Source organism: Lathyrus oleraceus, chromosome 5, assembly GCF_024323335.1.
Source record: "Lathyrus oleraceus cultivar Zhongwan6 chromosome 5, CAAS_Psat_ZW6_1.0, whole genome shotgun sequence".
Classification (NCBI taxonomy): Eukaryota; Viridiplantae; Streptophyta; class Magnoliopsida; order Fabales; family Fabaceae; genus Lathyrus; species Lathyrus oleraceus.
The window spans coordinates 642,248,763-642,264,361 of NC_066583.1; the positions used below are offsets into that span (position 1 = coordinate 642,248,763).

The 15,599-nt window shown below is 40.3% G+C and overlaps 1 protein-coding gene across 1 annotated transcript in view; it reads left to right on the plus strand.

Annotated features, from left to right (window-relative positions):
• LOC127087560 (vacuolar cation/proton exchanger 3) overlaps positions 1-15,262 on the plus strand; it is a 63,266-nt gene extending 48,004 nt beyond the window's left edge. Inside the window, exon 16 of the mRNA XM_051028461.1 lies at positions 15,147-15,262. Within this exon, the coding sequence (XP_050884418.1) occupies positions 15,147-15,185 (39 nt within the window). The 3' untranslated portion in view covers positions 15,186-15,262. The remainder of the gene's footprint in view (positions 1-15,146) is intronic.
• Positions 15,263-15,599: the final 337 nt, after the last annotated feature.

Sequence of the window (15,599 nt, forward strand, 5' to 3'; positions counted from 1 at the left end):
ACAACCACTCTGCAGACTATGCTGAGGAAAAGATGGATGAAAATACTGGGATATCAACCCAATCAACCACCGAGTAGGAAAATAAATCCTGCTCTTCTAAGGAGAAAAGCTCTGATGGAGAGATAGCAACAATTCTACGGACGACTTCGCCGGGGAAAGGGTAAAGTACCGGGTATCAAACCGCTGACTTACCGAGTCTTTTAAAAAGAAAGCGACCATGCTGAGGAAACAGACAACTCTGCTGGCACCTGCACTGGGGAGAGTGACAACAACTCTGCTCGCGAATGTGCTGAGGAGACAAATAAAGTCTGGGGATATCGACCCACTGGAGAAAGTGACTGGGCACCAAGATGACAAACTATCAACCGCCGAAACTTCCATAAGGAGACATCCATGCTAGGGAAGATTGCTGCTGGAGAAAACGAAGTCTTCAACAACGCTCTGCTTGGGGAACAACCCCAACAACAACTCTGTTTGAGGAACAACCCCAACAAAGATCTGAAGAAAGAAGATACAACCAAACCAGGAATATGAACAAATGTCTTACCTGTTGGAGATCATGCCACCCTCGGGAGAGCACAGAGATATTCTTGAGTATCCTTTCAATATTGTGAATGTTCACTTCATTTAAAACAAAGTTTTTTTTTTGAAAAATTTGATTTGTTTAAAACAATGACATTTTATCAATTTAAAACATGCAAAACATTTGTTGAATTGAAACAAATAAGAGTGCAAATAATTGGATAAAAACTCAAATTGATTTGATGGAATGGTAGCCTGCAAATGGCAAGACTCCATAGATCTGTACAAATTTGAAATTAGTGATATTGTAAGTTGTAAATGCGCCTAAGAGGGGGGGTGAATTAGGTGGTTAAAAAATTCTTCGATCTTGTTTCCGGTTTTTGGTTATTTTCGTTTAAGTGCGGAAAAATAAATTGCGGAAAGTAAAAGACACCGGAAATTATAGTGGTTCCCTTCACAATCCGAAGGTACATCCACTCCCCTTTCCACACGAAAGAGATTTCACTATAGTTAGAATATGGTACAGCCTATTCACACAAACGGTGATGCCTACTATCTAACCTATAGATAAACAAGTGTATGAAGAACAATCCTCTTCAACACCAACCCTTGTGTCCAACAATCCTGGATCACAAGTCAAATAGAAATAATTCCTATGAATGATTTTAACAAAGTGTAGTATTATCAATCTTCTCTCGATTGATCTTCTCCTTAGATAAATAATTCACTCAAAAGATAATATACAAGTGTTCAAAAAATAGAATGAGATGAAACTTTTATTATGAACACTTTTAAAAAAGTATTGAAGGAAAATATGAAAGAGTGATTATTTGAAGTTTGTATGAAAATTCTTGGAGGTGAAAATTCATTTTGAAAATTCAAGAATTTATATTGCCAAAACACCTTTTCAAAGAGGTATTATTTTCCTCATGAACATTGATGAAAATATATACTTTTTCAAAAACATTTTCACTGCAACGAACAGTGTTAACCGGTTAACCATATGGGTTAACCGGTTAACGCATACAACGTTAACACAGGATTTCAGAAAATTTGACTGTTAACCGGTTAACCCATATGGTTAACCGGTTAACACTGTTGAAATGCAGAAAAATACTTTAAGAAAATTGTGTCTTGCATTTCAATGTGTTAACAAATGGTTATGTTAAAAGATGCAAATGCGGATCATGATTGTTGAACACTTGTATACTAATCTAAGAGTGAGTTAGATATACCTAAGAAGTGAATCAACAATCTTGCGCACGGGCTTGATCAAATGCATAAGCGGCTTTGAAAACTTGATGCTTGAAATATCTTTGTAGCTCTTCTCTTTTTGCATTGATGCATGTTGTCTTCATCAAAATACTTCTTGGATTGAAGCTTGCTTCTACAGATACATATTGGAAGAGGGCTACATTGAACATAATGATCCTTTCTCTACCAATTTGAATCTCGATGTATTCGAAGCTTCAGTTTGACGACGAATCGAGAATCCTCTGACGAAATGACAGCTGTGGAACAGAAAGTCTTGTCAGGATGCAGTTACTTGCCAAATCCCTAATTTTTGCCTAGATTGCCCCGGGGTGAGGTACTCAATCTAGCGGGATGCAAATATACATTTTTTCAAGTCTCTAATTTTTGCCTGGATTACCCTTGCGGGTTCTCCACCGAGACGCTCATTTTTGCCTAAGCCGCCCTTTCGGGTTTTCAACTTAGCGAGCTATTTTGTTTTTTCATTTGCATATACTTTTTTTTTAGGCAAAGTATTTCTTGACTGCATCTGAATTCACAGGACGAGTGAAATCCTCCCCATCCATCGTTGTAAGCATCAATGCTCCGCCTGAAAAGGCTCTCTTAACAACATATGGACCCTCGTAGTTTGGAGTCCACTTGCCCCTTGAGTCGGGCGCAAAAGACAAAACTTTCTTGAGCACGAGGTCACCTTCTCGGAACACACGAGGCTTGACCTTCTTGTCGAATGCTTTCTTCATTCTCTGCTGATATAACTGACCATGACACATGGCAGTCAATCTCTTCTCTTCAATCAAATTCAATTGGTCATAGCGACTCTGAACCCATTCAGCATCAGTCAACTAGGGACTTGAGGGTATGCTTTTCTTTTTTCTTTTGAAAAATTTTGAAAATTTTTTCCTGATTTTTGATTTTTCATCTTTTTCACCCTCTTCTCTTTTTTCCTTCTTTTTTTTTTGATTGCATTTGCAATGCCCCAGTTTGACTGCTTTGCTGATTCTCATGATACAGCTGAATGAGCTCCTTTTCGTGCCCAAGAAGGATAGGAAATCTCATCAGGAATCCCCTTCAACATCATCTTCCTCTGCCTCAAATACAAAGAATTCAAGATTGGGAGATGGCGTTAGATCATTATGTTCAATGGGTTTAGAAATCCCTGCATAATGATTTTGGTTAATGAAAAACTTCAGAATTTAGACAAGCAAACCATTATGCAGATGAAAAAGATTGCTTTTATTCTTGTTTTTATGGGTTTTTTGTGATCACTGATTTCATGCAAAAGCAAAAAGTGAAAACAAAGGAAAAACAAATGTTTAACAATGCATTAATTGAATGAAAACATCATTGTATATATGCTTTGCCAACAATGTCATCACTTCTCCTTTTGGCATGGGAGAAGGGTTTCAAACAAAGTGAACAATTACTCTGATCTATGGATGACTGTAGGAACATCTACAGCGACCCAATTGTGGCAGACACCACCAGGAATAACGAAGCTTTTCACATCTTCTGCATCTTCTTCCAACATAGCAGCAGCTTCCTCCTCAGGTTGATCAGCATGGACGAATCCTCCATTTGTGAACAAACCTTGCTCATTACATGCCCCAGAACAGTAGCCAATGCCAGCCAGGGATCTATTATCTTCAAGTTCAATCACCTTCCCTAGACCAGCAACTGCACCACATTCAATGGCCAGCTTCGCATCACGGTAGGAAGTGAATGAAGGAGACTTCTTCTCGATTGGTTCATCAATAGATAAAGCTTGGAATGGAGTTCCAACTTCATCCTCTGCGTCAATGTACGAGAAAGAAGACAGGTGGCTAACCAGGAGAGCCTTTTCTCCCCCTACCACAACCAGTTTCTTATTTTTGACAAATTTCAACTTCTGGTGTAGGGTGGATGTCACGGCGTCAGCCTCGTGAATCCATGGTCTGCCCAAGAGACAGCTATAAGATGGGTGGATATCCATTACTTGGAAAGTAACTTGGAAATCACTTGGTCCAATTTTGATTGGGAGATCAACCTCCCCAATCACGGTCTTACGCGACCCATCGAATGCTTTCACAACAACCCCACTCTGCCTCATATGAGGACCTTGATACGACAATCTAGAGAGTGTGGATTTTGGCAATACATTTAGAGAAGATCCAGTGTCCACCAGCACATTGGACATTGCATCAGATTGGCAATTCATGGAGATATGTAAAGCCATGTTGTGGTCTCTTCCCTCCTCAGGGAGATCAGCATCACAAAAGCTCAAAGTGTTGCAAGCGGTGATGTTTGCAACAATACTATCAAATTGCTCAAGGGTGACGTCGTGATCAACATACGCCAGATCCAAGACTTTCTGCAGAGCCTCCCTATGGGGTTCTGAATTCAGCAGCAGAGAAAGAATGGAAATCTTGGATGGCATTTGTAGAAGCTGGTCTACAACGTTGTACTCACTCTTCCTGATGAGCCTCAGCATCTCATCAGATTCTTCATCTACAATGCCACTCGGGCCAACTGAAGAAACGAGAGTTTTTTGTACAGAGGAGGATGGTTTGGCAACATCACGTGCCTGATTCTGAACATTCACAGCGGTCCCAACCGGACGCTCAACCGTATCAGAAGCAACGGCCTTAGAAGGCGCAGAAAACACACGACCACTTCGGGTCAACCCACTCACATCAGCGACATTGGTCACGGAAGTTGAAGGTAAAGGCACTTCTACCCCATCTTGCACAGCAACAGGGTTGTATCTGAATGGTACGGCTTTGTCAGATGAATAGGGCACAGGGCCTGCAGGTTTAATGACCAAGGAAGGGGAAGCCTTCGGCTTGCTGCTATCATAGCGGATAACAACAGGCTCAGGCAGCTTGAGCACTAGTGAAATCACATTCACTTCAGGCTCGTCTTCATCAACATTGCGATTCTGCAGAATCTCAATGGTACCCTCATCCAACAACTTTTGGAGTTCTCTTCGTACTTGATCGCAACCCAAGCGATTAACCGAGCAGACGCGGCACTTGTCGTGGTTATGCTCCAAGTAGCTGTACTGACACAGCAGACGGTGTAATTCAACCAACGACTGCCTGATGTGGCTTACATATCTGACCTTGTACTTCCCAAGGCATTCCTGAACCATATTAACTGATTTCCCATGCGCAGGCAATGGGTTCTTGGTGACATTTGGGCCCGAATCTTCGAAGCTCAAAATTCCACATCTCATAAGGTCTTGAACCTTAGTCTTGAGTGGATAACATTTCTCGATGTTATGGCCTGGGGCACCAGAATGGTAGACACAATGCTGATCCGGTTTATACCACCATTGTGGATTTGCAGGAATGGCAGGAGGATCCCTGGGAGAAACCAATTTCCTTTCCAACAAGGAAGGATAAAGCTCTGCATATGTCATAGGAATTGGATCAAAGCTGATCTTCTTCCTATCATAATTCACGTTAGCTTGATTGGTTGTACTGCCACGAGGCTGGTAGGCCTGTTGCTGTGGACGATGTTGTTGCTGATACTGAGGTTGTTGATATTGTTGCTGATGCTAATATTGCTGATGTTGCTGAGCATTGTCTTTAAAGACAAGTGCTATATGAGCCACCTGGTGCTGATGACCGGCACGACGTGCGGGCTTCCTCTGAGCAGAGGGTCTTCTATGCTTGGGATGGGATTGCACAGCATGCGCTTCCCCTTCTTTCCTCTTAAATGCCCCATATCGTTTAGAAGAAGAACCATCATCCTTTGCCAGTCGTCCTTCACGGACACCTTCTTCAAGACGCATCCCCATGTTCACCATCTCGGTGAAATCAGAGGGAGCGCTTGCTACCATCCGCTCATAATAAAATGAGCCAAGAGTCTTCAGAAAGATCTTGGTCATTTCCTTCTCCTCAAGCGGTGGAGTGATTTGAGCGGCCAGCTCTCGCCACCTCTGGGCGTACTCCTTAAAAGTTTCCTTGTCCTTCTGCGACATGGACCTGAGTTGATCTCGATCAGGCGCCATATCGACGTTGTACTTATATTGCTTGACGAAAGCTTCGCCAAGGTCATTGAAGGATCTGATGTTGGCACTGTCTAAACTCATGTACCATCTGAGCGCGGCACCAGACAGACTGTCTTGGAAATAATGAATCCGAAGTTGATCATTATCAGTCTGGGTAGACATCTTCCTGGCGTACATGACCAGGTGTGCGAGTGGGCAGGTGTTCCCTTTATACTTTTCAAAGTCAGGTACTTTGAACTTAACTGGTATCTTCACACCTGGCACAAGGCACAACTCGGCAGCAGACTTGCCGAATAAGTCTTTACCTCGAAGAGTCCTCAATTCCTTTCTCAGCTCGAGGAATTGGTCGTTCATGGCGTCCATCTTTTCATGAACGTCTGAGCCCTCAGATGGCTCGGAGTGATAGATAGTGTCGTCTACCCTTGGCATGGTATGCACGACAGGAGGAGCGAGAACAGGGACCGGGCTAGATGCCGGCATGTGAGCAAAGGTTGGCGCAGGAATATCTGGCATGAAGCCTGGGGGCATCCCCCAAGGGAACCCGGGCGGCATAGCATTGGGCACATGAGCACTGACTGGCACAGTCGAAGTGGCTACTTTTGAGATGACTGTCCTTTGAGCAGGAGTTGCAGGCGATTGAGCAGGTTGATTCTGAGCAGCGAGGAGTTGCTCCATCAAAGCGCCAAGTCTGACGACCTCTTCCTTCAATTCTATATTCTCTTGCTCTAACTGCTCCATAACTCTCGCAGAATTGACTCGCGTATAATACCGGTGAGTCAGCTTGTCTTCAAAATAAATGAAGAACACAGTTAGGACCAGAAGACCAGAAACAAAAGGGTACCTGCTTATGCAAAAATGATGCATGAAATGCTTGTGCAAATGCTTTGTTTATTTTCAAGGAACCCTTAGGGTATTGTTTGCAATATTTTGAATAGTTAAAGCATTTTAATTTCTCATGGAAAATATTTCATTCAAAATATCAAGACAAAGAAGTACAGCATTTTTAATCATTACAAAGAGAAAAGGGAAATAAACATCCTATGGATCCCTAGAAGCTCGGGATGCTGGAAGACGAGAAGTACACAGCTTCTTGATCTCTCTCTCATAGGCCGCCTCCATGTCTGCTTTCTCCTTTGCAAGTCGATCATACCTCCTTTTCCAGAATTTGGAAGACTGAGGAAGCAGAGAGGTCCAAGTGTCGTTCGGATCGTCGATCACTCGATGCTCGAGGAACTCAATCATAGCGTCCTTCTCCTTAAGCTGCTGAAGCAATTCTTCTCTTTCACGGATCCAAGCACGTGAAAGGTCTTCTTCTCTCAACTCCTCTACACGTTGGGTAGGGAGGGTTGAAGGCCCAGCCACATCCAACGGTGTAGGTCTCGGATGATCATACGGCATCAAGTAAGTGGCAGCTCTCTGTCTGACCCAAGAGGTATATGGTTCCAAAGCAATGCAGTTCTTTGGACCCAACTCGTTCCTACTCTTCTTGCGAATACTGCGCCAAGCACGGACAAATCTGGCTTTCAAGCCTTGGGGATCTTTACCCTCCAGAAAGAACACACCTTCTAACAGAATGTTATTAGGTTTATCCTTTAGGGGGAACCCAAGCTGACGTCGTGCAAGAATAGGATTGTAGCTGATTCCACCACACGTGCCAAGAAGAGGCACATTAGGGAATTCACCATAATAGTCGATGATCTGGATGGTATCATACACGCGATCATACCAAGTGATATCATCATTGGTGAGAGACATGAGTCTCTGAGACCACCGTAGACATCCCTTGTTCTCCTTGAAAGCAACTGTCTGCGGCAAGTGCGAAATAAACCACTTGTACAACAGGGGTAGACAGCAGACGATAACTCCTCCGCCCTTCGCATTCCTGGAGTGCAAAGAGACATAAGCATCGCCCAACAAAGTCGGAACTGGATTAAGAACTGAGAAGATCCTAATAGCGTTCATGTCCACGAACTTGTCGAAGTTGGGAAACAACACCAATCCATAGATGAGCAGCACAAACAAAGCCTCAAAGGCATCCTCACTCATGGCCTTCCCATAAAAGGTAGCTTGATCAATGAGGAACTCGGAAGGAAAACCCTGAATTCCGCCTTTGGTAGTCAGATTAGCTCTAATCAGATCTTCATCTATGTGCAACAAGCTGGAAATCTCTCGAGCAGTCGGAATACTCTCTAGGCCACCGAACGGCACTTGATCCAGAATCGGAATCCCAATGAGATGAGAATAATCCTCCAAGGTTGGCAACAACTGGAAATCCGGAAAAGAGAAGCAATGATACAGGGGATCGTAAAACTGAGCCAGAGTACTCATCAACCCTTCGTCAACCTGAGTAGTCAGCAGAGGTAGAAGCTTCCCATAGCGAGCTTTGAAACCCAAGGGATCTAATACATACGATGTCAGATTCCTTAACTCTTTTACATCGGGCTGTCTAAAGCTGTACTTCTTTGTATGCCTTTTTGGTCTTTCCATGTCTGAAAATTTTGCAAATAAACCCTTTTAAGTTCCTTGAAAATTTTCTTTTTCTGATGACATGAAGTGCAGATGAATGCATGAATGCATGAATGCAACAATCACACTCAAGGATCAAGCAAAGCACACCAAACAAAGGTCATGGGAAAGCTCATTGTACCCCTAATATCAATCATCCATTTTGGTGGATTTAGGTTTTCACCTTATCGACACCCAAGTTCCATTGATATTAACGGTACATGAACCGGCTCAAACATCCTTAATATCAACCATCCGTTTTGGGGGATTTAGGTTTTATACCTGATCAACACCCAGGTTCCATTGATATTAAGGTTGTCTGAACGACTCAACCACGAATCACGGGTTTGTTGAGAGTCACGAGCATGGAGTCTCGGTTAAGAACCACCCAAAGGGAGTGTACTAGGGTTTAAACCTGCCGGACATGTTCTACCAGAGGTTCCCATAATCATCGTTCCATCTTTCGAATATTATCGGAGGAACGAATACTCGTATTCCAAAAAAAATATCAAGAGAAACTCTTATGAGTGTAGTATCGCGTGACAATCGCATCAGAACTTACATCTGAACGACCTCCGCACTACATCCTAAAAAAGGCCAAGATGGGTTTGGTAAACTACGGTCCTTGGCTTCTGCGGCACATGATTGAAAGAATAATGCCTAACCACAAATAACTTGTGTGACATTATTAATCCAACATGACCTCCACCAAGTGAATGGACTCGCAAGTCAACTGGCTAAGGAATACTCCACACCAGTCAACAAGACTATGCCATTCTCCTATCCTAGAGTGCACTCGAGTTCGGGTATAGAACTCATCTCACAGATCACCAAAGCAAACAGCAATTGTATATCAAGCAATTCAAACATTACAATCAATACAGTCATCCCAAATGGTACAAAAATATGTCATATAACAAATAACAATATAGCACACAACAAGGGTGAAAAGTAGGCAATACCACCAAGGATCGGTGTCCCCAGCAGAGTCGCCACTTTTCTGTAGCGGTGTATTCGTCGCTATATGATTTATTGATTAAACCATAAGCAAAGCATACAATGAATTCGAGTCGCCACCGTACTTTTATTTATCCAAAGGATTGGCTAAAAAGCGAACAAAAGCCTAAGAAGTTTTACGCGTAGAAAACTAATAAAAAGATCAGAGAGTCTGGGTAAGGGGTAAATTACGCAATGGGAAGGTGTTAGGCACCCACTACGTCCTAGGTACTCCTAGGGAGCCCTTTTCACACTTGTTGTACTAAATTGTTATTTGTTATGACATAAGTATTGTGCAAACATGATTGGGATGATGAGAAAAGAATATATAATTTTTATTGTTTTTGTGTTCGAACGGATGAACCCGTTGCCTACGTACCTTCCATCAAAGGTAAGGATCAAAACGCCGTAGTTCGGCTAAAAGATTTCCAAAAGTTAGTGGATTCAATTTTAAACACAAGCCCTAAGGTCTTACGTTATCCACGGGAGAAAACTCAACCTTATACAAACAACAGGTCCACCATGTGAGAACAGCTTCAACTTGCTAGTGAGGGGTTAACCCTATAATAAGCAAGGAAGACTTACAATTCAATCAACTAAGGACAAATAGGTGAGATTAACATCAACCAACTAGGATAAATCAAACCTACGGCTAATGTATGAAAACTTAACAAGAATGGACAAAGCCACGAAAACATTGAATGGGTGAAGTTAATTGATTATGATTATTCACAAAAAGGGGTCAAAGTATGATTAAGATTAATTCAAAAAAAGTGTTATGAAAATGGAGTTTGAAAAAGTCAAGGACTTGGGGTCCAGGTTTTTAATTTAAAAGCATGAAGATGTTTGCACAATATTTATCTCAAGTTTTGAAAGCAATGTGTGAAAAGGTTTAGGACAAAATGGATGAATGGATGAGGATGGAGTGTAAAACTTCCTAGAAGGTTCACCTCTTGAAATCATATGGAAGATGACTCAAGTGTGTCCTTTGGAATAGACAATGAGCAATGACAATCAAGTAAAGCAAAGGAAAAAAAGTCAACAAAAGCGGATACCGGATGCCAATTACTGGACTTATACCAATCTCCTAAAACAGAACTGGATATCAGAGGCCACTCTATGGACTTATACCAATCTCCTTAACAAAGAAATAAAAAGTGGATACCGGATGCCAATCTATCTGGGCTTATACCAATCTCCAACAAAGGAAGCAAACACTTGGATGTCAGATGCCAATCTATCTGGGCTTACTCTAACCTCCAACATATGATCATAGGAAAACAAATGCCAAATTACACGGACTTACAATTGCATCCTCACATAAATCAAACAAATGCATCAAGCAAAGATAAGATGAGTGGCCAATGAAATGGTCTTATACTCACTTCCATATCATAGGAACAATGGCCAATGAATGGTCTTACAATTATCCTCAATGGGCAAACAAAGATATGTCACAAAGACAGAGGAAATGATCATGCATCAATGAGCAATTAATGATGATAAATGCACAAAGCATACAAGCAAACATGTGCATATGAAGTAAACAATCAATCAATCAGAGGCATTCAGCACACACTATAACCAAACAATCAGGCTCATACAAAAGGGTTAGGCATTGAAGCCAACTGGAATAGGGTTAATGGTGCTCTTAACCTTGCCATTGAGGGGCTAAGGTGAAGCAGATGAAAGGATATGAGGGGTGTGCCTCATTACTCTTATCCCTGGTCAGGGAGAGTTTTTGAATATCAGAAGGTGTGGGAGTTCAGAAAGATGGAACTCTCTCCACAAGTTAGACTCTATAGATCTTGGGCTTTTACTCACTATGCATCAACACATGTGGTGTGAGCAAGGTGAGTGACACACAGAATAGTAGGAGATAGGTTACATATCTCTTGGATTCTACCAATTGCCTTATTTGAAGGACTTTTCCTGCTTGGGACAAAAGTAAACAAGCACAAACATTGCCTCTTAAGGAGGACTTCAGACAGTTGCCTGGCCAAGTAACAGGCCAGGTCTTCCAGACTACATGAAGATAAGAAGTTATACCTCAATGCAAATTGCTATTTAAGCAAAGCAAAGCAAGTTCTTAAAGAACTAAGCAACTAAAGGTACCTGAAACCAGTCAGACAACATTAGTATACAATTCAAAGTTAAATCAAAATGAGATAGAGATCAACAGTCAACACAATCAGTTAAATGTGCAATGCACAAAGCTCAAAGCATGTGAGCCAAGCAACCTACAAAACAAACAAGTTAGTTCATGATAATCAATCAAGCTCATTCAATTTGTAATGACCTCTTTGAAACATTTGTTGCTTAACCTGAAACAACAAACTTAAACATGAGCAACATGACCACTAGGACAAGCCTAGGGTCAAAAAGAGATAAGAAAGTCAAAACAGCAAGTGACAAGTGTCCAAAATCAAGTTCAAACAATCAAGAAGCAAACCCAAGTGGTTCCATGATCATATCATTCATCATCATCATTTCATAAGCAAATTAGGTCAAAGCATGGCATATAGAAGCTCAAAGAAGTCAACAGAATGATTTAGCTCAAATCCAATCTCAAACATCTCAATAAATTCTCAAATAATTCATGATCAAACATCAACCATAACATGACAAGCATACCAAATTTCAGCTCATTTGGATAAAGGGAAGTTGGTCAATGAAAAATCAGAAAGTCAAAGCAAGTTCAAGCAAGCTCAAAGAAGTCAACCAAACATACACCAACTTCAATAAATCATAAATCAGTGACAACATATGAGAAATGAATGGGACTAAAACCATGACAAAGCTTAAGATGTCTACAAATCACATGTCAAATTTCAAGTCCATCCAATTAAGCATGAAGATTTCACAAATCATATAAGAACATGTGTCACAAAAAGTCAACCATTTGGTCAAACAGGGGAGAAATTATCAATCAAATAGGAAATGCAATCCAAAATTCCAGAAAAATTCACATGTAAACTAGACATCCACAAGTATGTTCATGCAAAAATACAAACCAATTTGTGTTCAATAGGCATGGAAATTAAAATCATGAAGTTGGACATGCATGGTGTGACACAAATTGTCACACCCCTAATCAAAAAATCATAACTCACAAACCAGCAATGATAAATTCACAAACTCTACACCAAAATCACCATGAGCATGTCTAGTTTGAGCACAAAAAATTTGGGAAGCATTGGATAATGTATCATCATTTCACAATCAATTTGGTGAGACATACACAAAATGGACACATATGACAAACCCTAGCACATTTTAAAATCCATACATGCAAAAAATCTGGAAAAATCATGATAAAAAACTAGAGATCAATAGAAACATTTTGCAAAAAATCCCACCAAAATTGGATAAGAAATGAAGGACTTATGATTTTTCTAAGTTGGTCATGAAAATGAAATAAAATTGCAAAAGAAAATGATTTAATTAAATAATTAAACCGGCGATGGCAATTTGGTAATAACTGGACTCACTAAGTGAAACGCCGCGTTTCACTTAGTGAGGTGGCGTGCAGCAAGTGGTCTCATGGCGATGTAACAGTGTAAACATGCAAGGAAAGCCAGAAACACGATCAAAACAACATTCTGGGTTTGAAATTAGGGTTCATCGCTACAGTACTCATGTTCATCATTTCCAATTTTGCAGCAAAACTTTTTGGCAACCAAAATCAAAAAGCAACATATCAATGTGTTCCTCTTGCAGTGTACATCACAAATCCAACAATAATTAACACCAAATCAAGCTAACAAGGATGAATCGAGCAGAAACACATTCACACCTCAAATTTCATTTCAACATAACTTCTACAATACTCGACCATTTTCAATGATTTAAAGTTCATCATATTCAGCATGGCAAGATCTTCATAAGGCATAGCATGATTTTGAAAAATGAGGGATTCGAAATCTTACCAACTTGGAAGCACAGTGATGAAATAGATCTTGTTTGGTCTCGAAAGGCTGAAAAGATGTTGCTTGATGTCCCAGATGATGAATGAACAAAGGCTTTTAGCTCAACAACCCTCGAGGAAGCTTCAATCGAAATCTGCCATGGAAATGCTTCAATGGAACAGCCACGATTCCTTGCTTACAGTTGAGAAATAACACTTGCTAAAGCTTCCAAAAGGATGGAATATGATGAAACAATCAACCAAGGCTTGTGCTCTTTGAAGATTTTCAGAAAAAGTTTCAAATGAGCAAAATGAGAGCTTGAGAGAAATTGATATTTTGATCTGGTTTTTTGTGTTGTGTGCTAGGGCTTTTCAGCAGGAAATGAAATATATATATGTTGTTTAGTGTTTGTTTAAGTTGGTTAATGGAAGTGTAATCACAATTTGCTAATTGGAGTGTTTTTGCTAATTGGTGGAATTTACTCAAATGGCAAGGTGTATGGTTCTACAGCTGCGAATTTGGGCCCAAAGCGCATCCAAAATGCAATTTTTAGTCAAGTTCAATTGGTAGAAATTGTTGCAAATGGTTATTTTGAAAGTCAACTTTTTTACCTTTCCTTTTTAATTCAAGTCAACTAAAAAATGCCATTTTGATTGGTTGAGTTTTGGTAAATTGTGATGAAAGATTTGGATAGAGCACATCAAATATGACTTGTAGCAAAAAACCTCACTCAATTTGGTCAAATGGTTTGGATGATATGCCACTTTGAAGTTCAAAAATTCTTGAGAATGATTTGATCATAACTTGCCAACCACACATGAGAAATGAGTGTTCTTGGACTTTTTGGAAATGGAAGAACAAGATCTTCAACTTTCATGTTGGGCAAAAAATCATTTGAAGCTTGTATGATGAAGTAATTTTGAGGAGAAGAAGTTTCCATTTTTGGCAAAATCCAATTATAGGTCAACTTTCTATTTTTGGCAACTTCTTGTCTGACTTCAAATTCTTCACTGTGGATGTTTGACATGTTATATGAGGCTTATATGGACATGAATGAGACCTCTCAAACCAATATCCACCATCAAATCACTGATTAAATGCACAGTTGACCAAGGTTGACTTCAGTTGACTTTGCTAGGGTTTTGCTTGACTTAACCAAGTTCTGATGAATTCCAAACCCTAATCACTTGATATCTTGATTCAAAATGATGTCACAACTCATATGAACTCTTGATGAATGATCATGGTGCCCAAATTCTTCAAGAATGGCCACCATCTATTGCTCAATGGCTGATTTGACTGTTTGACCTAGTTTGCTTCATCTGCAAGTAACATGGTTAGATGACAATATTTTTGTACCTTTGGTTAATAGACAGATGAAAAGCAATGATACACAAATGCAATACATGCTTGGTGATCAAGAACCACACTCACAAGGTACCCACCCACTAGGAGGGAAGCAAAGGCATGCAATGATCCTTGAGGCCATGATATGATATGATATGGGCCATGAGGGATCTTAGGGCCAAAATTGGGGTCTTACAGGAAACAGACGTAGTAGACGTTAATCCTTAATTGGGATTAGGCGTAGTATTAAGCGGTGATCCTTAATTGGAAACAGACGTAGGGCTTTGGTCTTGTCCGGATCGGAAGCGTGGCTTGGATTCTAGATATTGAATCGGAAAGCGGTGAAACTTTGAGTTCACATTGAGGTACCACATGCATGGAGTCACATTGTCTTGCATTGAGTCGTCTATACTTATGTGATCATTGAATGCATGTATTGATGTGAAGGCGATGTGCGTTTGAAATATGTGAGATGATTGTTGATTAATATTATTGAGTGATGATACCAAGTGTGATGAATTCTTAAATTGTGTTTTAATTCATTGTGCCTTATTATGCTATTTCATAATGATTTTGAATTCTCACCCTTTCTGTTTGAATGTTACCTTTACATGGGTATCGTGTAGATACTACAGAGTAGTATTGCTGGAGTAGGTGGACGGTAGCTTGCTCAAGAATAGCTGGAGAGTTTCCGTATTTAGTTTGAATTTAGGTAATGAGTCAATGCTCTGGTCATGTAACACTGGGTAGATTAGTGGTATTGAACTCATATCTTATTTTGATATGCTTTATGTCTTTAATTGTTTTATTTTATTTGAAGTGATTATTGAGAGGTGATCATGGTATGGGACATGGATCATATTATGAAATACATGAGTATTCTTTATTTTCCGCTGCGAACGCATATTGCTTGAATATTCATGATGAGTGAAATGTGTTATTTTGAATGACCAGGTGTATTGTTGGTTTTTGAAAGTTTTAAGTTTCGAAAACGTCGATGTGACGCCCTTTTCTTTATATGCGTGCTTATTTACTCTGATTATGTGCTAAATAATTTGGGGTAGAAAAAGGGGTGTTAC